This window comes from Oncorhynchus clarkii, chromosome 10 (genome assembly GCF_045791955.1).
Source record: "Oncorhynchus clarkii lewisi isolate Uvic-CL-2024 chromosome 10, UVic_Ocla_1.0, whole genome shotgun sequence".
In the NCBI taxonomy this organism is placed as follows: Eukaryota; Metazoa; Chordata; class Actinopteri; order Salmoniformes; family Salmonidae; genus Oncorhynchus; species Oncorhynchus clarkii.
In genome coordinates this window covers 56,058,405-56,083,384 of record NC_092156.1, presented here as the reverse complement: position 1 = coordinate 56,083,384, position 24,980 = coordinate 56,058,405, and the positions used below count along the sequence as shown (strand labels likewise).

The following is a 24,980-nucleotide window of genomic DNA, read 5'->3' as shown; positions in this document are numbered from 1 at the left end:
GGTAGAAGCTGTTTAGAAGCCTCTTGGACCTAGACTTGGCGCTCCGGTACAGCTTGCCGTGCGGTAGCAGAGAGAACAGTCTATGACTAGGGTGGCTGAGTCTTTGACAATTTTTAGAGCCATCCTCTGACACCGCCTGGTATAGAGGTCCTGGATGGCAGGAAGCTTGGCCCCAGTGATGTAGTGGGATGTTCGCACGTCCCTCTGTAGTGCCTTGCGGTCGGAAGCCGAGCAGTTGCCATACCAAGCAGTGATGCAACCAGTTAGCATGCTCTCGATGAACCTTTTGAGGATCTGAGGACCCATGCCAAATCTTTTCAGTCTACTGAGGGGGAATAGGTTTCGTTGTGCCCTCTTCACGACTGTCTTGCTGTGCTTGGACCATGTTAGTTTGTTGGTGATGTGGACACCAAGGAACTTGATGCTCTCAACCTGCTCCCCTGAAGCCCCGTCGATGATAATGGGGGCATGCTCGGTCCTCCTTTTCCTGTAGTCCACAATCATCTCCTTTGTCTTGATCACGCTGAGGGATAGGCTATTGTCCTGGCTCCACACGGCCATGTCTCTGACCTCCTCCCTATAGGCTGTCTCGTCGTTGTCGGTGATCAGGCCAACCACTGTTGTGTCATCGTCAAACTTAATGATGGTGTTGGAGTCGTGCTTGGCCGTGCAGTTATGAGTGAACAGAAGGTACAGGAGGGGACTGAGCACGCACCCCTGAGGGGCCCACGTGTCGAGGATCAGCGTGTCGGATGTGTTGTTACCTACCCTTACCACCTGGGGGAGGCCTGTCAGGAAGTACAGGATCCAGTTGGAGAGGGAGGTGTTTAGTCCCAGGGTCCTTTGCTTATTGATGAATTTTGAGGACACTATCGTGTGGAACGTTGAGCTGTAGTCAATGAATATCATTCTCACATGTTCCTTTTGTCCAGGTGGGAAAGGGCAGTTTGGAGTTGAATAGAGATTGCATCATCTGTGGATCTGTTAGGGCGGTATACAGATTGGAGTGGGTCTAGGGTTTCTGGGATAATGGTGTTGATATGAGCCATGACCAGCCTTTCAAAGCACTTCATGGCTACAGATGTGAGTGCTACGGGTCGGTAGTCATTTACGCAGGTTACCTTAGTGTTCTTGGGCACATGCACTATGGTAGTCTGCTTAAAACATGTTGGTATTACATACTCAGACAGGGAGAGGCTGAACATGTCTGTGGAGACACCTGCCAGTTGGTCAGCACATGCTCGCAGTACACATCCTGGTAATCCATCTGGTCCTGCGGCCTTGTGAATTTTGACCTGTTTAAAGGTCTTATTCATATTGGCTGCGAAGAGCGTGATCACACAGTCTTCCACAACAGCTGGTGCTTTCATGCATGTTTAAGTGTTATTTGCCTCGAAGCGAGCATATAAGTAGTTTAGCTCGTCTGGTAGGCTTGTGTCACTGTGCAGCTCTCGGATGTGATTCCTTTGTAGTCTGGTTTGGAATGGTTTGCAAGCCCTGCCACATTCAACGAGCGTCAGAGCCGGTGTAGTACATTTCGATCTTAGTCCTGTATAGAATCTTTGCCTGTTTGATGTTTTGTCCGAGGGCATAGCGGGATTTCTTATAAGCTTCCGGGATAGAGTCCCGCTCCTTTAAAGTGACAGCTCTAGTCTTTAGCTCAGTGTGAATGTTGCCTGTAATCCATGGCTTCTGGTTGGGATATGTATGTGTGGTCACTGTGGGGACGACGTCATCAATGCACTTATTGATGAAGCCAATGACTGATGTGGTGTACTCCACAATGCAATCGGAAGAATCCCGGAACATATTCCAGTCTGTGCTAGCAAAACAGTCTGTAGCTTAGCATCTGCTTCATCTGACCACTTTTTCTATTGATCTTGTCACTGGTGCTTCCTGCTTACATTTTTTCTTGTAAGCAGTGTCATGACGTTGGCCTGGGGGTTAGGTTTATGACAGTCATAAATATCTCTTCCCCACATTTTCCTCTCTCTACCCTACTGATGTTAAATTTGCAAAACCCTTGGTTAACATAGAGATTCTGTGAACATCAGAAGGTGGGGGAAATGAATTATATTCTGGTAATCCGACCAACGGAATATATGCGGTGGTACTTAATGAATATGATGTCAGTTCGGTTGTCATCTAAGACATTCTCATCAATGACAAGATGACATAAACTCTACAGTGGAAAGTCTACACATCAGAGTTATCGGATTCACATGGAATTGTTGTTCAATTTAAATGTTTGAATATGAAATTATTTGTGATGGGATGAGGCAGTTTAGGAAGGAACAGACAGAGTATCCCGTCTACCACACAACGACGTTACTACAACGTATCCAATTGACAACTATAGACATTCTTCAAAGGACTCGTTTGGGCAATACGGCCTTCCATCTACCACCAAACAACCGAAGCGCAACTCAGAGTAAATATTTATTGCATTTTCCTTTTCCAAATGGCCGGTAATTTAGAATGCATAAGATACTGTATTTACGATAGCACAGCTTCGCCTTTTATTCCTCAGTCTTCCCGCTCTTTCACTCAAACCCAGCCCCTTTTCTTTTGTGTAACCAGCTGTCATATCTGTTCCGCCCACTAGGGACGTTTTCCTTTATGACGTAATTTGTAATCAAGTTATGATTTAATTATGTGTGTGTAATTCTGTGTGATTAGTTAGGTATTTAGTAAATAAATGATTAAACCCAATTTTGTATTGCTGATTCAAATTGTTAGCCATGGTTCGTGCAGATAACCAAGAATTTGCAACTTTCAGATGAGACTGAATTAAGATGACGATTAATATTGACTGCTATTGATGTAAAATAGTACTAGGTCTTTAAGAGTTTATTCGGAAGATAACAGCTCTATAAATATTATTTTGTGGTGCCCGACTCTCTAGTTAATTACATTTACATGATTAGCTCACTCAGGTAATATTAATTACGGAGAAATTATTTTATAGAATAGCATGTCATATCACTTAATCCGGCATAGCCAAAGACACAACAGCAGGAATCAGGAGGATAGAATTATAGTCAGATTTGCCAAATGGAGGGTGAGGGAAAGCTTTGTATGCATCTCTGTGTGTGGAGTAAAGGTGGTCCAGAGTGTTTTTTCCCTCTGGTTGCACATTTAACACGTTGATAGGATTTCAATTTCCCTGCATTAAAGTCCTTGGCTACTAGGAGTGCCGCCTCTGGGTGGGCGTTTTCCTATTTGCTTATGGCAGAATACAGCTCATTCAATGCTGTCTTAAATGCCAGCCTCAGTCTGTGGTGGTATGTAAAACAGCTATGAAAAATACAGATGAAAACTCTCTAGCTAGATAGTGTGATCTACAATTTATCATGAGATACTCTACCTCAGGCAAGCAATAGCTCGAGACTTCCTTAGATATCGTGCACTAGCTGTTATTTACAAAAATACATAGTCCGCCACCCCTTGTCTTATCAGAAGCCACTGTTCTATCTTGCCGGTACCGCATATAATCAGCCCACTGTATGTTGATATTGTCATCGTTCAGCCACGACTCCGTGAAGCATAACATATTACAGTTTTGAATGTCCCGTTGGTAGTTTAATATTCCGTGTAGGTCATCGATTTTATTCTCCAAAGATTGTGCATTTGCTAGCAGAATGGAAGGAAGTGTGGGTTTATTCGATCGCCTACGAATTCTCAGAAGGCAGCCGGCTCTCTGGCCCCTTTTTCTCCGCCTCCTCTTCACGCAAATCACGGGGATCTGGGCCTGTTCCCCAGAAAGCAGTATATAATTTGCTTCCTACTCGTCCGACTCGTTAAAGGGCAAAAAAAGATTCTGCAAATCCATGGTGAGTTATCGCAGTCCTGATGTCCAGAAGTTATTTTCGGTTATAAGTAGCAGCAACATTATGTACAAAATAAGTTACAAAATTAGTTACAAACAACGCAAAAAAACAAACAAATAAACACAATCGGTTGGGGACACGTAAGAGGTCAGCCTTCCTCTCCGGCGCCGTTGTTAAATTGTGTTTTACCGGTACGGCATACCCACACTATTTATTTTGCTGGGACGCTGTACCGGACCATACCGCCTTACTTTTACCCCTGACCCTAACCCTAAATATATCCCTGAATCTAACCCCTAAGCCTAAAATAGCCTTTTTACTTGTGGGGACAGGTGAAATGTTGTCCAAATGTTACTTGTTTTACTATCCTCATGAGGAAAACACACACACACCCTCAGACACGTGATAAATTGTCAGAGTTGCTCCGGCTTCACAGGCACAATATCAGTAGCAAAGGTATAAATAACGAAAGAGAGGGACACTTGCAAGTGGACAGGAAGGGAGGTAGCGCAGTGAGGGAGGAGAGGAGAGGTTATTATCACCCAGCGTCTTCCACTGGAGTGGCTTTAACAACCTGACATAGGGTCACAACAGGCACCCTCTCTTGGCCAGCATGGCGGTAATTTGTGGGTAATCAGGCCTCTGAGATGAAAGCGCGTTCCTTTGGACAAGATGGGTGTGTGTGTGCATACGTGTGCGCGCGCGTGTGTGTGTGTGTGTGTGTGTGTGTGTGTGTGTGTGTGTGTGTGTGTGTGTGTGTGTGTGTGTGTGTGTGTGTGTGTGTGTGTGTGTGTGTGTGTGTGTGTGTGTGTGTGTGTGTGCAATGGGTAATTGGTGTGTTTGCATGTGCTTGTGTGCAATGGGTAATTGATGTGTTTGCATGTGCTTGTGTGCAATGGGTAATTGGTGTGTTTGCATGTGCTTGTGTGTAATGGGTAATTGGTGAGCTAGTGTTGCCCTGAGGAATCCACCACCACCACGCAGGATGTTTGGGGCATTACTGAACATAAATATTCCTTTAAAGAACCAGAAGACCCCCTGTGTGGGATCTGACTGATGACACCATTATAGACTACTGTACTGTTGTTGGATGTATGAGGCCCATTAGGCTACTACTGTACTGTTGTTAGAGAGGGCCCTACAAGGGGCCCCACAGGAAGCCACGGTATCATTAGGTGGGTGATGTAGACAGAGTGAAAGTAACTGGTGGTTCATTGTTTGAGGCGTGCTGTGTTTTTCCTCGTTGTTAGTGTTGTGTACTTTATGTAGAATGCTGATGATGAAACAAAGATACAATGATCAGTGTGTTGTATACAGTACATCCTCTTTTCTGCCGTTTTGGGGAAATATACAATAGTTCGAAGACTATTTCAAATCTTTCAAATCTATTACTTGCTGTTATTGAGCTTGCCTGGTGCAATGGAACCAATGAAAAAGTCCCTAAAGTGTGCCCGTCTGGCACTCCAGGCAGATTCAAGAGAACGTTCAAAGTATTTGAAAAGATTTCAGACCCAGGTCTGTTGTGTGTACAGTACACACAGATGCATTATTCACATTCGCATGCACACACTATTAACTTTGCCGCAGGGGGTATGTATCATCTAAACAGCGCTATACCCTCCTTCCCCTAGTCTGCCCTCAACTGCCCAGTTTGAGATTGGCTTTCATCTGGTGTGGAGCTAGGAATCGTGTTTCAAGATTGAGTCACGCCAATTTACATCTGCCAGAAGGAGAGCTTTATGTCCTTTTGGTCCTGTTCTTCCCAAAGGCTTCACTGCTAACTAGTTCAACACAACAACACAGCATTAAAATGAACTATCAGACACAACACACCATGGAAAAAGTAGTTGTGTATTGATTCTAATTGGCAAAATGACAACTGTGAGCAATGACTTCCGATTGTAGTCACAAGTCATATGCTGCTTAGGAAGTGCCTGGGTTGAATTGGCTTGTTGCCTTGACACATCGCCGCTGTTGCCATGACCACATCAGCAGCGGGAGATGATTAACTACTTCATAGTACTTTAGCTGCTTTTAGGAGATGGTGGAGTCTCTTTTATGTGGAGCTTCTCTGTCGATAAGATGTTTTGTTTTAGTCTTTTGTGAGGATATGGTTTTGAAAAGTTCAATCGTGACCGTTTAAAAGAGTTCACAGAGTCCCAGCCCTACAGTGCCTTCAGAAAGTAGTCATACTCCTTGACTTATTGCACATTTTGTCTTACAATTTTTTTTAAATTGCCCATCTACACACAATTCTCCATAATGACAAAGTGAAAACATGTTTTTAGAAATTTTAGCGCATTTATTGAAAATGAAATACAGAAATATCTAATTTACATAAGTATTCACACCCCTGAGTCAATACATATTAGAATCAGCTTTGGCAGAGCTTTGCACACCTGGATTGTAGAAAATCTGGTTTCTATGTATGTCCAAACTTTTGACTGGTATTTTACCTCAACTGGTACAGTATACCTACCATCCAGCCCTGGAGTTTCCCTGGACTTGAAGGCTTTAATTGCATCTAGAAGTTCCTCCTCTGTAATTAGGCATCAGTGAGTTTTTTTGTATAGCTGTTAATTTTTCACTATTCATTTTTTTTTAAATCCTTTCAATTAACTTCAGTTAGTGGAGATGGAGGAACTTAAATAAAAAAATATGCTTAAAGTAAGTTGCTTCCTCTTTCAAAATATAGTTTGGTGAATCATGAATGACTCCGTCATTTGTCAATTATTTAAAAGATTTTTCAAGCTCTGTCAAGTTGGTTGTTGATCATTGCTAGACAGCCATTTTCAAGCCTTGACATAGATTTTCAAGCCCATCTAAGTCAAAACTGTAACTAGGCCACTCAGGAACATTCAAAGTCGTCTTGGGAAGCAACTCCAAGGTGTATTTGGCCATGTGTTTTAGGTTATTGTCCTACTGAAAGGTGAATTTGAATGTACTTTATTGCCTTATTGCAAACAGGATGCATGTTTTGGAATACTTTTATTCTGTACAGGCTTCCTTCTTTTCAATCTGTCATTTAGTGTAGTGGAGTAACTACAATGTTGTTGATCTATCCTCCGTTTTCTCCTATCATAGCCATTAAACTGTAACTGTTTTAAAATCATTTTGTAATCCCTGAGCGGTTTTCCTTCCTCCAACAGAGTTAGGAAGAATGACTGTATCTTTGTAGTGACTGGGTGTATTGATACACCATCCAAAGTGTATTTAATAACTTCATTCTATGTTCAAAGGGATGTATTCAATGTCTGCTTTTTTTTTTTTTTTTTACCCATCTACGAATAGGCACCTTCCTTTGCTAGGCATTGGATAACCTCCCTGGTCTTTGTGGTTGAATCTGTACATGAAATTCACTGCTCAACTGATGTACTTTACAGATAATTGTATGTGTTGGGGTACAGAGATGAGGTAGTCATTCCAAAATCATGTTCAACACTGTTATTGCACACAGAGTGAGTCCATGCAATTTATCTAACTTGTTAAGCAAATGTTTACAACTGAATTGATTTAAGCTTGCCACAACAAAGGGGTTGTATACTTACTTGACTCAAGACATTTCTAAAAAATATAATTCCACCTGGACATTATGGGGTAACATGTGTAGGCCTGTGACAAAAGTAGTCGCAGTTGAATCCATTTTAAATTCAGGCGGTAACACAGCAAAATGCAGAAAAAGTCAAGGGTGTGAATACTTTCTGAAGGCACTGTATACATCAATTAAAGCAACAAGTTGAATGCTTTGAAAAATGCAGGTTGTGAGGAGCTGATGACGTCTTAGCGGTAATATTCCTACTTCCAGGAGAATCTCTGTAACACTTAGAGCCAGCAGATATAATGCGTTATCATACAGTTATAATGCATTGTAAGACTTATAATGGCTCATACAGTACATGCTTATAAAAAGTTATAAAGCATTATAACAGCAGGCTTTACGTTAAGTGTTACCGGATACTATTCTGCATGTCAGCCATTTCCAATATGCAAATGAGCTGCCTGTCAATCAACTGTGGTGTAGTGTTGGGGGAGAGGATTACTTTATTGAAGACGACACTCAAAGTAAAGGTCATTGTTCTATGAATCCATGCTTTGTAATTGAAACCTTGAGTGGAGAGGGCTACAAAGGACTGTGCAGTGTTGTGTGAGTGTTGTGCAAGCTTTGACAGGCGCCACTCACTAGGGGTGAGTCACCCACAGGTCTGGCTGATGGAGCTGGCTGGGCCATATGATACTTAGATACTTTGAATACAACATTGTTGTTTTTTTAGGGGGTTGATCAGCTTTAATATTGCAGATAGATTGTAGCTTCCATCAATGTAATTGTCTGCATCACTTCCAATCCCCAATATATTTTTTTGCAAATATACATACATACACATACATACACATACATATACATACACATACATACACATACATATACATACACATACATATACATACATATACATACACATACATACATACATACATACATACATACATACATACATACATACATACATACATACATACATACATTTACACATACATTTACACATACATACATTCATACATATAAATACATATACAGTACATAACATATATGTACATATCTTTAAAAAATATATATTTCCTTTATTACCCTCCAACCCTAGTGAACAACAACGCTTAGACATGCATTTCCAGCTTATACATACTATATACATTTTATGGATAAAGTCTATTTTACAATAGTTCTACTTTGTTTGTTTTTACACCTTTCCTTCCTCGACCCTCAACCTCTCCCATTCTATTTCTGATGTCCATCCAGTTTGATTTCTGTTTGCCATATCTTTCAAACTGTGCTCTTTCAAAAAGGTTCTTAACCTATATACGTTTTACGAGCACAGTATGTTTTATATTAGTTATCTTGTTGTTATTAGTTGTCCCAACCTTCAGCTCCATTCAACCCCTACCATCTATCTCTTAACACCATCCATATTGGATTTCTATTTGCCATATATTTTTCAACTGTGCTGTGATGTTTCGCTAACGTTCTGAACCTTTCTATTCTCATTTCTCTAGAGAATGTAAATTGAAAATATTTTATTTTGTATTCCTATATTATTCATCGATTGACTATGACTTTTCAGAAAGCCCAGTAGTGCTATCTTCAGGGTTAGCTCCAGGTAAATGTTGCAATTCTTCAGCCATTCCTGAACCTGTGACCAAAAACAAGCTACATATGGACAGTACTAAAACAAATGATCTAATGATTCTGCCTCTTTGCAGAAAAATCTGTAGAGCTGGAAAGGTTGTATCCCCATATAAATAACATTCTATTGGTTGCAAGAATTTTGTACAACAATTTAAATTGAGTTTAAATTGTTGAATCCTGCGTCGTTTTGCGTATCAGTTCATACACCATGTGCCAGAGGGAGATGTTTAGTCCCAGGGTCCCTAGCTATGGTGTTGAACGCTGAGATGTAGTCAATGCAGAGAATTCTGTTCCTTTTGTCCAGGTGGCAAAGGGCAGTGTGGAGTGCAATAGAGATTGATTCATCTGTGGATCTGTTGGGGCGGTATGCAAATTGGAGTGGGTCTAGGGTTACTGGGATAATGGTGTTGATGTGGGCCATGACCAGCCTTTCAAAAGCACTTCATGGCTATAGATGTGAGTGCTACGGGTCGGTAGTCATTTAGCTAGGTTACCTTAGTGTTCTTTGGCACAGGGACTGTGGTGGTCTGCTTGAAACATGTTGGTATTATAGACTCAGACAGGGAGAGGTTGAAAATGTCAGTGAAGACACTTGCCAGTTGGTCAGCGCATGCTCGGAGTACACGTCCTGTTAATGCGTCTGGCCCTGCGGCCTTGTGAATGTTGACCTGTTTAATACATTTTCAAGTTCATAACTGTGCACTCTCCTCAAACAATAGCATGGTCTTCTTTCACTGTAATAGCTACTGTAAATTGGACAGTGCAGTTAGATTAACAAGAATTTAAGCTTTCTGCCCATATCAGATAGGTCTATGTCCTGGGAAACGTTCTTGTTATCTACAACCTCATGCTAATCACATTAGCCTACGTTAGCTCAACCGTCCCACGGGGGGACCGATCCTGTAGAGGTTAAAGGTCTTACTCACATCGGCTACGAAGAGCATGATCACACAGTCGTCCGGACATAACTCCACCAGTCCTATTTCTGATAGAATTTATGAACATTATATCTTTTTTTTATTACATTTTTTATCAATTAGTATATTTGATTTTAACCACAATATTTGTTGTAGTATTTGTTCTGTCTTTTCTGGTGGATTAAATTGAAATTGCAACCAACTTTCTATGTCTTGTTTTAAAAATAGCAATATTTGGGAGATTAATTCCTTTCCAAATAACGGAAAGTAATAGGTTGTAATCTGAATAAAGGGAAAAGGGCCTTTCTTGAACATAGGGTGAGACATTTGCTAGAGAACCAGTTTGGGTTTTAAGTATAACTTTTGTATGACTGAAGCCTTTAGTGAGAGGTCTAATTCTGTAATATTTTATCATTTCTGCCCTCCGAATTCATATTCATTATATAAATAGGCCCGTTTAATTTTGTCTGGCTTGAATATTTTTTTCTCATATAATTTAAAAAAACTGTTTGCTAGTTTTAGGCAAGACCATTAGCAAATAGGTAAACTGGGATATGACTAAAAAGTTAATCAGGGTGATTTTTACACACATATAAAGGTATTTACGTTTCCATGGTAGCCATGGTAGCCATGATAGCTTATGGTAGCTTATTTATTTTTTCTAACTTTCTATTAAAATGTATTGGAGTGAGATTATTTATTTATTTCTGGATATGTATACCGGGTATATCCACATCACCATCAGACCATTTTATTGGTAAACTACATGGCAATGTAAAAGTTGTCTTTTTTAGTGATCCAATCTCATAATTTGGTAATCCAGAGAAGTTAGAACAATTAACTAGATCCTCTATGAGGCTGTGGAGGAATCCAAATGTTGTATTTAAAAGAATACATGAATCATCAGCATACAATGATACCTTTGTTTTTAAGCCCTGTATTTCTAAATCCCTTGATATTATTGTTGGATCTGATTTTAATAGCCAACATTTCGATGGCCATAAAAAATTGATATGCCGATAGTGGACAACCTTGTTTTACTCCTCTTGACAGTTTAAAACTTTATGAGAAATAGCCATTATTTTACACCTAGGGTTACTATACATGATTTTAACCCATTTTATAAGAGATTCTCCAAAATTGAAATGTTCCAGACATTTACACCACCATTCAAAAGATTGGGGTCACATAGAAATGTCCTTGTTTTCCATAAAAACATGCATGAAATGAGTTGCACAAAATGAATAGGAAATACAGTCAATATGTTGACATGGTTATAAATAATGATTTTTAATTGAAATAATAATTGTGTCCTTCAAACTTTGCTTTCGTCAAAGAATCCTCCATTTGCAGCAATTGCAGCCTTGCAGACATTTGGCATTCTATTTGTCAATTTGTTGAGGGATTCTGAAGTGATTTCACCCCATGCTTCCTGAAGCACCTCCCACAATTTAGATTGGCTTGATGGGCACTTCTTAAATACCATAAGGTCAAGCTGCTCCCACAACAGCTCAATAGGGTTGAGATCCGGTGACTGTGCTGGCCACTCCATTATAGACAGAATACCAGCTGACTGCATCTTCCCTAAATAGTTATTGCATAGTTTGGAGCTGTGCTTTGGGTCATTGTCCTGTTGTAGGTGGAAATTGGCTCCAATTAAGCACTGTCCACAGGGTATGGTATGGCGTTGCAAAATGGAGTGATAGCCTTCCTTCTTCAAGATCCCCTTTACCCTGTACAAATCTCCCACTCTACCACCACCAAAGCACCCCCAGAACTTCATATTGCCTCCACCATGCTTGACAGATGGTGTCAAGAAACTCCTTCAGCATCTTAATTTTTTCTGCGTCTCACGAATGTTCTTCTGTGTGATCCGAACACCTCAAACTTAGAATTGTCTGTCCATAACACTTTTTTTCAATCTTCCTCTGTCCAGTATCTGTGTTCTTTTGCCCATCTTAACGTTTTATTTTTATTGGCCAGTCTGAGATATGGCTTTTTCTTTGCAACTCTGCCTAGAAGGCCAGCATCCCGAAGTCGCCTCTTCACTGTTGACGTTGAGACTGGTGGCAAGTACTATTTAATGAGACTGCCAGTTGAGGACTTGTGAGGCATCTGTTTCTCAAACTAGACACTCTAATGTACTTGTCTTCTTGCTCAGTTGTGCACCGGGGCCTCCCTTTCCTCTTTCTATTCTGGTTAGAGCCAGTTTGCGCTGTTCTGGGAAGGGAGTAGTACACAGTGTTGTACGAGATTTTCAGTTTCTTGGCAATTTCTCTCATGGAAAAGCCTTCATTTCACAGAACAAGAATAAACTGATGAGTTTCAGAAGAAAGTTATTTATTTCTGGTCATTTTGAGCCTGTAATCAAACCCACAAATGCTGATGCTCCAGATACTCAAATAGTCTAAAGAAGGTCAGTTGTATTGCTTCTTTAATCAGGACAACAGTTTTCAGCTGTTCAATTAGCATTTTTAAATTATAAACTTGGATTAGCTAACACAACGTGCCATTGGAACACAGGAGTGATGGTTGCTGATAATGGGCCTTTGTATGCCTATGTAGGTATTCCATAAAAAATCTTACATTTCCAGCTAGTCATGTAGAACACTAACAATGTCTACACTGTATTTCTGCTCAATTTGATATTATTTTAATGGACAAAACATTTGCTTTTCTTTCAAAAGCAAGTAAATGTCAAAATGACCCCAAACTTTTGAACGGTAGTGTATATTTAAACTTTAGTCGTACTTTATCAAAAGCTTTTTCAAAGTCAAAGCGGATTTGCTGTACCTATGTTAAGTCACAAAAAAAATGCAAGTATACCTTTCTCTGTCCTAGTTAAAAGTTAAAAGTTATCATCCAACAGGCTTTAGTTACATTTCCAACATCCTCACCCTCGTGGAAACTCAGTTAGAGTAATGTATATGCCAATTATCTGATGGTCCAACCGCATTCTATCCCCTATCAACACTTTTTAAAAACGTTTTGTGCCAACGAGAATGACATAAGAAAGAAGTCAAGACGACTACCTTGATTGAGCCTCCTGCCATGTGTTTCTCACTAACTTCCTGTATTTACTTACACCTTCTGTAAGCCTTTATAGGGTATGCGTTTTCAAGAGAGCAGTACAGGTATAGTTCAACCCCAGACGCAGAAACCAATGTGTCATTTCGTCATTTGGATGAAGGATCCCTTTAAGTCTGCCTTAGGTTGTGTTCAAGGTGAGTTATAAGATGCTTGGTCCAGACTACTGACTTTGGATGTCCTATAGAGATGTGGCTGAGAAAAGCACAGGAGGACATAGTGGGACCCACTCTGATTCAACATTCTCTTTTCACTCTGATGGTTTCTGGCAATAGTGGCACATTATGAATCAGAGTGAACGGATCAGTGCAACGGAGAAAGGACTTGATTGCAAAAGTGCTTAGAAGTGCTAAGAAGCATCCTTCTCTGTACAAAAGGACAGATATCCTCTTAAGTGTAACCGTACAAAAACATTGGCCGTACAAAAAAAATGTACGTTAGAATAATTGTTATTGCGTCTGATAGGCCTACAGCAGGTTGAAAATTGGACCAACAATGATCACTATATATATAGCCAAGGGGGAAGGGTAAAACTATGCTTACAGAGGTCGTCTATTGGTGGACACAACCTGCTAAATTGGACAAGCCCTCACAATCTGTCTTCTTTCAAATACATGATGAGAGAAACAAATGGCAAAGCCCCTCTCGCTATTGGCCAGAGTCTTCTCAAGACTTATCAAGAATGTGAAATTAAAAAAAATCCCCTCAAAGATAATATCGGACAGGCCTGTTTTTCCTGAGCTAATTATTTCCTTTGGCAAAGCAGAGCTCCCTTTGCCCCCTCCCACCTCTCCCCCACCACGGTTATGGGGATATTCTCAGTGGCATCATGGGAAAAAAGCACAACAACATATTAGTCATGGGGTATGTCCCAAATTGCACCCTATTCCCTATATAGCGTACTACGTTTGACCCATATGGCTCTGGACAAAGTAATGCACTATGTAGGAAACGGGGTGTCATTTGGGACAAATCTATACAGTAGTCTTGTTTTGCTTGGAGTCAAAGGCCTCCTTCCTTACAACATCAGTGTCCTCAATAACATTTTGATAGTGGTGTTGAGGCCATCATCAGATGCCTTTGTAACAATCAGAACCGATACGTAACTACAGTTTCAGATTACGTACAACGTGTCTGTTCAGTTTGTAAAATGATTGAGTTTGGATATCTACAGAATATGGTTAGAGTTGTAATACTAATGTTTGTAATGTGTATCCTTTATCAAGGTTTCTGTCACATTACTGTACACATTGGATACTGAATACAGTATATCACTAGTTTATCTCCTTAAGGTAGAGACATTTGGCCTCAAAATGTCTTGTTTGTTTTGTTCCTCGACATTAACAGCACACGGCCCCAAAGTTGATATTTTCTCAGTTTTAGATTAGACTTATGGATAGCACTGACATTTGGTTTATAGGAAGAAGTCAAACGTTGGGCTGACTGTATTCCATAATTTTTTCTTGCTGTCAGTCTGTCGCAGTGTCTCCACCACATTAACACTGACATTCCTACAGCGATAAGGCTCGTGTATGAAGTGTAAAACGTGATCTCTTTTGAACTGCTCTCTATTCCTAGAATTCGAGGGTCACTCAACATTTGAGTGTTGAGGTGATGACATTTGAAAGACTTTGGTAACTAAGGCTGTGTGTGTGTGTGTGTGTGTGTGTGTGTGTGTGTGTGTGTGTGTGTGTGTGTGCGTGTGCATATGTGTTTGTGTTTGTGTGCGTGTTTGTGTGCGTGTTTGTGTGCGTGTGCGTTTGTGTGTTCGGACAAATTCTGAAGCTTGTGTTCCAACACAAATAAATGTGTCATGTGGACTGGAGCCACAGAAACGTAGTTATGAGCATCATCAGTGTCACATTTCTTTAGACTAAGATAATGACAATGCCTTCAGTGGTTGCTTATTGTGGATTTATTGTTGCGCCCTGTCTTGGTCGCTGCCTTCCTCGCTCTGTGCACTATCAAGAGGTTACCAAGCCATGTTCCTCCCCTCTGTCTACCAAGCCATTGCATGCAAAGGATAGCTCAGAGACATGGAGAGGAAAGGCCGAGAGGAAAGGTAGGTTTTGAGAGAGAAGGGGGGAGAGAACAAAAAAATGAGAGGGGTATTGTACGTGTGGAATGGTGCCATCTTTACCTCCTCCCTCCCCCCCATCCTTTTTCTTCCCCCCCATCCTGGCTGTTGGGCGTGTGAGGAAGAGGGGGGGGGGGAACCCCCCCACTCTAATGAAGTTCAATTACAGCTGTCCTAATGGCAGTGGACCGTTAAGTTCCTGGAGTCAGCGGCCTGAATACCACAATTAGAGTTACCCATCTCTCTTAATAGACTCTCTTTCGTGCCGATGAAATTTAAACATCCTTGTTTAATATTTCACTTTCTAAATAGTGCTCTTGGAATACGTAAACATAAGCAGAGTGAAAGAGATATGTAACTTAAAAGTAATTGAATCAGGGTTGGGGAGCTGGGGACTGAGGGACTGGAAGTTGGAGGGCTGGAGGACTGAGAAGCTGGGAGGTTGGAAGGCTGGTGCTGGGGGGCTGGGGGGAGGCACAGCTAGCCTGGCACAAGTAGCAGAGCGTGCTGGTTGGGTCTGAGCCAAAAGATGCTATCAGCCAACCAACAGCAAAGTATGCACAATAACATTCCGGGGGATTGGATGAAATTAAATCTAAGGAACTCAAGTTGATTAGTAGGCATAGCATGTTACGTGTAGGCTTATACAAAACAAGGCTGTGGTGGCTTGCTCTATATGAGAAGAATGTTACAAACAATGGTCCATTGAAAATCCCCAATGGTTTTAAACACACTTTTCTGGCTAAACCTAACACCTGTGGTGCGAAAAGGATTTCCCATTAAAAGAAAGCCCTATTGCAAAGTTAGTAGCTGTCCTCTAAAAGATGCCTCCCTCTCTAAACTATATGGTGCCTGACTAAACTCCCCCATTGTTCCAAAAGCAATGCTTGCCAGAATATTGCTATTAGAATTGCCCATCTCTAAAATCTTTTGTTGGTCTTGGGGGCACAGTCCATTTGTTCTATTGTTCTATTGCTCCGCCTCCGAGGAGGACCATACTCCTCAGAGAATTTCATAAAAATGAAAATGTTAAAACATTTTTAAAGTTTTCCTTTTTAGGTTAAACTATACGAAATATATTCACATCAAATAATTGATGAAAATACACTGCTTTGCAATGAAGGTCTACAGTAGCCTCAACTGCACTCGGTAGTACGGTAGCACCATGGTGTACCCGGAGGACAGCTAGCTTCTGTCCTCTTCTGGGTATATTGACTTAAATTCAAAACCTAGGAGGCTCATGGTTCTCACCCACTTCCATAGACTTACACAGTAATTATGACAACTTCCGGAGGACATCCTCCAACCTATCAGAGCTCTTGCAGCATGAACTGACATGTTTTCCACCCAATCAAAGGATCAGAGAATGAATGAGATAAAGGCTAGAGCTGCCGCTTTCAAGGGCGGGACTCTAACCCGGAAGCTTAAATGACATCCCGCTATGCCCTCCAACGAACCATCAAATAGGCAAAGCATCAATACAGAACTAAGATCGAGTCGTACTACACCGGCTCTGACGCTCGTCGGAGTGACAGGAGCCTACCAGACGAGCTAAACTACTTCTATCCTCGCTTCGAGGCAAATAACACTGAAACATGCATGAAAGCACCAGCTGGAAGACTGTGTGATCACGCTCTCCGCAGCCGATGAGAGTAAGATCTTTAGACAAGGCCGCAGGTCCAGACGGATTACTAGAACGTGTACTCAGAGCATGTGCTGACCAACTAGCAAGTGTCTTCACTGATATTTTCAAGCTCTCCCTATCCGAGTCTGTAATACCAACATGTTTTAAGCAGACCACCGTAGTGCCTGTGCCCAAGAACACTAAGGTAACCGGCCTAAATGACTACCGACCGGTAGCACTCACGTCTGTAGCCATGAAGTGCTTTGAAAGGCTGGTCATGGTTCACATCAACACCATTATCCCAGAAACCCTAGACCCACTCCAATCTGCATACCGCCCCAACAGATCCACAGATGATGCAGTCTCTATTGTATTGCACTCTACACTGCCCTTTCCCACCCTGACAAAAGGAACACCTATGTGAGAATGCTATTCATTGACTACAACTCAGCGTTCAACACCATAGTGTCCTCAAAGCTCATCAATAAGACAAGGACCCTGGGACTAAACACCTCCCTCTGCAACTGGATCCTGGACTTCCTGATGGGCCGCCCCCAGTTGGTAAGGGTAGGTAACAACACATCCGCCATGCTGATCCTCAACATGTGGGCCCCTCAGGGGTGCGTGCTCAGCCCCCTCCTGTACTCCCTGTTCACTCATGACTGCACGGCCAGGCACAACTCCAACACCGTCATTAAGTTTGCTGTTTACACAACAGTGGTAGGCCTGATCACCGACAACAACGAGACAGCCTATAGGGAGGAGGTCAGAGACATGGCCGTGTGGAGCCAGGACAACAACCTCTCTCTCAGCATGATCAAGACAAAGGAGATGATTGTGGACTACAGGAGAAAGAGGACCGAGCACGCCCCCATTCTCATCGACGGGGCTGCAGGGGAGCAGGTTGAGAGCTTCAAGATCCTTGGTGTCCACATCACCAACAAACTAACATGGTCCAAGCACACCATGACAGTTGTGAAGCGAGCACGACGAAACCTATTCCCCCTCAGGAGACGGAAAAGATTTGGCATGGGTCCTCAGATCCTCAAAAGGTTTCTACAACTGCACCATCGAGAGCATGGTTGCATCACTGCCTGGTATGGCAACTGCTCGGCCTCCGACCGTAAGGCACTACAGAGGGTAGTGGGAACAGCCCAGTATATCACTGGGGCCAAGCTTCCTGCCATCCAGGACCTCTATACCAGGCATGTCAGAGGAAGGCCCAAAACATTTTCAAAGACTCCAGCCACCCTAGTCATAGACTGTTCTCTCTGCTACCGCACGGCAAGCGGTAACGTAGCACCAGGTCTAGGTCCTAGAGGCTTCTAACAGCTTCTACCCCCAAGCCATAAGACTTCTGTACCGCTAGTCAAATGGCTACCCAGACTATTTGCATTGCCTCACACTGCCCCGCTCTGTTGTCATCTATGCATAGTCACTTTACTTAACTCTACCTACATGTACATACTACCTCAAATAACCTGTGCCCCCGCACATCGACTCTGTGCCGTCACCCCCCTGCATTCATTGTTATTTTTTACTGCTGCCCTTTAATTACTTGTTACCTTTATCTCTTATTCGTATCCATATTTTTTTTAACTGCCCTGTCGGTTAGGGGCTTGTAAGTAAGCATTTCACTTTAAAGGTCTGAACCTTTTGTATTCGGCGCATGTGACTAATAAGATTTGATTTGATTTGAATCTAGTACTGAAAGAATAAGCTACTGCTAGCTAGCACTGCAGTGCATAACATGTGGTGAGTAGTTGACTCAAAGAGAGAGAAACACAATAGTTGACCAGTTTTGAACACATAAATTACATTTCTTCCAAAATAAAGAAGAAGCAAGAGACAGAGAGAGATATAATATTTTCTATTTATTTTTCATTTTCAATTTCAATTACTTTGCAAGCTAATGCAGCTAGCTAGTTTAACCTACTCAAACACCCTGCTCAAATAGAGGGATGCTATTTTAGCTATCTGGTTACACTGGCACTCTTCCAAGTCAAAGTAAGCTTGGTTTTACTAATTGAATGCCTCCGGGGCCCGAAGGTGTAAGTGCTGAACTGCTGACTGATGATACACAGTAACGTTACTGCAGGATTGTAGCAGGTTTACAAATGCGCTAATAACTATGTTTACTATGACTTTACTTTAGTTAATTTAAGTGATAATGCCCGAGAAGCCAGTGTTTGGAGGATATATTGGCACGGTGTTGTTAGACCCGAGACAAAGTCGAGGTCCAACAACTGGCTTCAAGGGCATTATCACTTTTATACAACAAGTTGCCAACATATTCAATTAATGATTGACATATTTTTATTTAAAATGTTATTTTGATGAATTTATTCATACTATTTCATCCTTCCACAAGATATAGTCCCGACACAAATCTAAGATTGCTACCCAAGCCGGTTGGTCGTACGTTCTATCGGTTCGGTTGCCAGAGACACAACCCAGTCGTTTAGTCTTTTTGTTCTGTGTCTATGAACGCGAGACCCAGTCGTTCGTTCTAAATGTTCCATTTCCATACCGTAATTGTGAGTAATTGTGAATTTGCTCAGTCTGCTACATTTATCTTCCAGAGACAATAGTGGTCATCTCCGTACATTTACTGTAGGGGCAAAACATTGAAATAAAAACCTCACAATTCCAGATATAAAAAGACTGTTTTGTATTGGCAGTTTGCACGCTGCCGGCAACCTTCTCATAATAATTATGCACTTGGAGGAAACTTGGCACCATCCCTATGGTGAAGCATGATGGTGGCATCATCATGCTGCATGGAGGTTTTTCAGCGGCAGGGACTGGGAGACTAGTCAGGATCGAGGGAACGATGAATAGAGAAAAGTATCAAGAGATCCTTGATGAAAACTTGCTCCAGAGCGCTCAGGACCTCAGATTGGGGTGGTTTACTTTCCAACAGGACAACAACCCTAAGCACGCAGCCAAGACAACATGGAATTTACTTTGGGGAAAAGTCTCTCAATGTCATTGAGTGGCCCAGCCAGAACCCGGACTTAAACCAGATCGAACATCTCTGGAGAGACTTGAAACTAGCTGGGCAGTGACGCTCCCCATCCAACCTGACAGATTTTGAGAGGATCTGCAGAGAAGAATGGGAGAAACTCCCCAAATACAGGTGTGCCACGCTTGTAGCGTCCTACCGAAGAAGACTTGAGGCTGTAATCGCTGCCAAAGGTGCTTTAACAAAGTGCTGACTAAAGGGTCTGAATACTTATGTAAATGTGATATTTATGTTTTTTGGGGGGATACATTTGCAAAAATGTTTAAAAAACTGTTTTTGCTATGTCATTATGGGGTATTGTGTGTAGATTGATGAGGGGGGAAAACTATTTAAGCGATTTTAAAATAAGGCTGTAGCATTACAAAATGTGGAAAAAGTGTGGTCTGAATACTTTCCGAATGCACAGTATATCCATAAAAATGATGCTGGCTGATTCATGATTTTGACTGGCTGAGAAAAGCTGCCTGCCTGTTCATTACTATGGGGCAGCTGGAGATTGAATTTGAATATTGAAACAGTGTTGCAAATGTCATAGACAGACAACAAGGTTCATACAAATTTCCGACGTTAAAAACTAAATGTTAGTCCAAAAGATATGTGAGATAATGTCTAGATGCTTTTTATAGTGGAGATGAAATTCATACATTCCCTGGCTGGGCTGATGAGACAATGGATTGTGCAGTCGGATGGAACAGAGTAAATAGGCATTTTAATGTCTTAGATTTTGCCGGTGTGTTGTGGATTGGAGTCCACAAGCGAAGTGAAAAGGTAAGAAGAGGAGAGAGCATAGATGCGAGAAGGAATACAACGTGGCTGCTATGAAAGGGAACTGTGTTTACGTGTGATCAGGGGTGTATTCATTTATCAAAATTCAGTTGAAAAATGTTTCTTAAACAGAAGCAAACAGAACGAAACGGGGACAAACTTTCCTGAATTTGTCCAATAGAAGCACTCTGTTTGCAACTGTTGGACTAATGATTACACCCTAGATCAGCTAGATGCAGGCTAGTGTGTAAGGCAGTATTGAATGCGTCACTGTCTGTCCATGTGTCACTTTCTGTCACCTTAAAATGTTATCTCGACCAGTGTGCACCTACGTTGTAAACGTTCATTCCTAGGCTAGGTTGTAGCAACCTCATGATGGGTATAGGGAAAATTTGAGTATCATGTAGAAACCTAAACCTATCAATGTTACATTGAACTGGGTGAACGGAATGTGAATGACAGCCATCCAATATGCTGTAAGAGAAATAAGGCCATGCTCATGAAAATAAAGGTGTGTCCCCCCTCATCTTAAATGGCACTGACCGCCATTGGTGTGTACAATGTGTATCTTTCTTACTTGATATCCCACTGGACAGAGACGCCAGATCAACATCTAGTTAAGATTTTTTTTAAATGTAATTGTTTTTTGAATTAATTGAACCTTTATTTAATTAGGCAAGTCAGTTAAAGATCAAATATGTATTTACAATGACGGCCTACCCCAGTCGATGCTGGGCCAATTGTGCGCAGCCCTACGGGACTCCCAACCACAGCCAGATGTGATACAGCCTGGATTTGAACCAGGGACTGTAGTGACACCCCTTGCATTGAGATGCAGTGCCTTTATACCACTGCGCCACTCAGTTCTCAACTAACGTGAATTCAACAAAAAATGTCACCATGTCATTGGATTTCGGTAAAAATTTGGGTGAAAAAAATATTAAATGCTTTTAAATTGATCCAATCAGTTTTCCAATCACATAATTTTGTGGGATTGAAATTACGTGGAAACAATGTTGATTCTACTAGTTTTTGCCCAGTGGGATGTTATCCTAAATGGCTTCGCTATTCCCCAGTCTTTCCCATTGATGCTCCTTATAAAACCTATTACCTGACATAATTAGTGGCATTTGATTTCCTCCTGTTATGCCTCTCATCTCTACACCCGACCCCATTTCACCATTAAAGCACCTTTCTATTCGTTAGCATTTTATTGACCGTCTGCTGCTCTGTGAACAAGTCACCTACTTGTTTCTCAAATCATCATCAGCCAAAGGTTCTAGCACTTACTCTTACACATTGCTTTTATTGCTGTTTGATTATCTGTATAGTATATTGTGTTGTGTATCTATGCGTTGCGTTTTTACACCTTCTACTCCCTTTCGACTCCTTTTTCTATTGAGCTGTTGTTGTAGATAAATTCACTGTAAAAAAAACAACAACACAACTCTAGTTATTTCAACGAATTATTATTAAGTAACTTGTTACACAGCCTTTTTTTCTGTTTACTCAAGTTTTCCGCTCAAGTGTTACCTGAACAAAAATCATTTAGTTGGTCCAAACCAAGCTCCAACTTGGGAAAACTTTGTCAAACATTCGGTCAATTTAAAATGACGTTTGCTCAACTCATACCTTCATTCGAATAGAAACTACTATTTGGGAATCTTAACTAAAAAGGGTTGTGCAACTGATTACTAACAGCTTATAACATGAAATGTTTTCAATTTAGTTGATTTAAATGGTGCATGTTCATTTATATAGTAATTATGATTCAACATGTCCTCAAAACCGCTTGGTTCATGACATGCCCATCTTCCTGCTACACCACAATGTCTGTGTCAGCTGTCAGTTCATCTGACAATTCTCTCATCATTGATTTAATTTACTTCTTTACGCAATTTGAGTTTTTCTGTATAGTTGTCTAATGTTGGTGGGGCATATTATATATTTGAATGTGACTCCTTAATCACTATGATAAATAAAATCGTTTTTCTTGAGTGTACTTTTATGTCAGGACAGAATTACAATGGCTTGTTTTTGCTCTTCAACATACTGCTACAAAACAGTAGGGCTTTAAGCACAACTGATGACGCCATTGAATGATATTTTATGTCTATGGACTGCGAACAATAAATCGATGAATTGCACAGGTATATGCAATATCGGACTTGAAGTTATGTTTGATGATGCCGGATGCCACAATTAGAACTATTCATGATTGGTTTAAGTACAGTATTACAGAGCATATGTCGTGCGTAATTGTGATCTTCCAGAGACAATAGTGGTCATCTCTGTACGTTTACAGTAGGGGCAAAAAATAAAACCCAAAACTTCACAATTCCAGATATCAAAAGATTGAATTGTATTGGCAGTTTGCACGCTGCCCGCAAACCTTCTCATAATAATTATGCACTTGGAGGAATTTTAAACATCCTTGTTTCACGTTTCATGTTCTAAATAGTGCACTTCAATATGTAAACATAAGCACAGTGAACAAGATATAACTTCAAAGTAATTTAATCGTATTTGAGTAATATGGACACGTTGGATCGGCTCCATCCAGGCAGCATTGAAGTGAACACTCGTCAATCATTACAGGGAATCCTACTGATTACACACGCGAGCGCACACACATATTTGCAGATTCTGGGACACATATTTTACATACGGTTAAAAAAAACACAGAACCAATTCAACTGTAGCCTCAATAAATTGCAATTTAAATGTTGATAATCAATCCAACACTTACCCAGTGGTAAAACAAAGAAAAACGGTAGCCAACACAGGATGAACATCCCGACGACAATCGCCAGGGTTTTGGCAGCCTTCTTCTCCCGGGAGAACTTCATCAAGCGCACGGACAGCGAACTCCGGAACGGGTGGTTTTTACTCTTGGAAGTATCCTCCAGCATGCTCCGACAGTGTATCCTAAGCACCACTTCTATCGACTTATTTCTTTCCCGTTTGACCCCCGCTTCTAAACTCTTGGTAGTCCTCCGGGCCACCACGTAGACCCTGAAATACATCACTAGGATGACCATAAGCGGGAGGTAGAAGGAAAAGAGCGAGGAGAAGAGGGCATAGCCCGGTTCTTCGGTGATGCTGCAGACGCTCTCGTCGGTCGGCGGCGGTTCCTTCCATCCCAGCAGCGGTCCTATGGAGATGACCATGGAGGAGACCCAGACCAACACCAGAATGACGGCGGCTTTCTTCTCCGTCATGATGGTGGGGTATTTGAGGCAGTGTTTGACCCCGATGTACCTGTCTATGGAGATGATACAGAGGCTGAGGATGGACGCGGTGCAGCAGAGAACATCCACCGCTGCCCATACGTTGCAGAAGATCCGGCCGAACACCCAGCATCCCAGCACTTCCAAAGACGCGGAGAAAGGAAGCACAATAATGCTCAATAGCAAGTCCGCTATGGCCAGGTTGACTATAAAGAAGTTCGTGACGGTCTGTAAGTGTCTATTGCATAGCACCGAGAGGATAACCAAAATGTTCCCAACGATAGCCACCAAGATGAACACGGATAGAAAGACCCCGACCGCAATGACCTGGGGGTCCAGGGTGATGTTGGTGCAGCTAGTGGAGTTGGTGCTGTTGTCTGTGAATAATATTTGGTCCAGGAAAGATTCGTTGAGAGCTTTTTCAAAATATATTCCGTCATTGCTTTCGTTCATCAAATTAGAATATGTCATTTTGAAACTCCATAAAGAAAACTTTATAGTTGGATCCCAAGGCAAAACAAAGTGGTATTCGTAATGTTTTTTTGTTCAGTGTTGTTTGTTTCCGATATTAAAAGAAAACGAGATGAAATGGAACATTCTTCTCACATATGTGAATTGTCTTCAATTGATGAAAAGCTCCATTGGTATCTAGATTGTTTAATCTATTAAATGCGTATTTTTTCCCCAACAACAAAATAAAACTGATGCGCAATAACAGCACCTTCCCTCTGTCTGAAAATGCAGGATCAACTATTCCTTATTTTTTTTAACTAAAGACTGCTCCAGCCAAGGATATTCTTGGAGTTCTTTGTGGTAGCAAAAATGGCACAAAATCTCAAATGAAATATCAGTAAATATATTTTTGTAGCTCAATAGCACCGGATGGTCCGATTCTATTCCACTGGCGGCATTCTTTTAGTGAGAAGTCCAAACCAAACCACAGAGTCGCAGCCTGCCTAGGACCCCAGCATCTGAGCCCTGCGCTCCTCCCTAGCAAGTGGATTAAGTGAGGCGTCGCATAATAACTGCGACGCCACAAGAGGGAGTCGCGCCCGTATCTACACACCCAACAGGCATTCCAGTGTAGCCAATAGTGTATAGATTTGACTCATAGCCTAATATTCAGTTGATGTTTAGACTACTTAAGTATTACATCACTGACATATACAACCCGAAGCCAGACTACATGCAAACTAAACCCTTCAGTAGAATACAATACACTACATCTCATTCAAAAACATGG

General features: G+C 41.5%; 1 protein-coding gene across 1 annotated transcript in view; it reads right to left on the bottom strand.

The window, feature by feature from the left end:
• The window catches only part of LOC139419668 (alpha-1A adrenergic receptor-like), a 31,750-nt gene extending 7,042 nt beyond the window's left edge, over positions 1-24,708 (bottom strand). The window contains exon 1 of the mRNA XM_071169654.1: positions 23,257-24,708. Within this exon, the coding sequence (XP_071025755.1) occupies positions 23,257-24,208 (952 nt within the window). The 5' untranslated portion in view covers positions 24,209-24,708. The remainder of the gene's footprint in view (positions 1-23,256) is intronic.
• Positions 24,709-24,980: the final 272 nt, after the last annotated feature.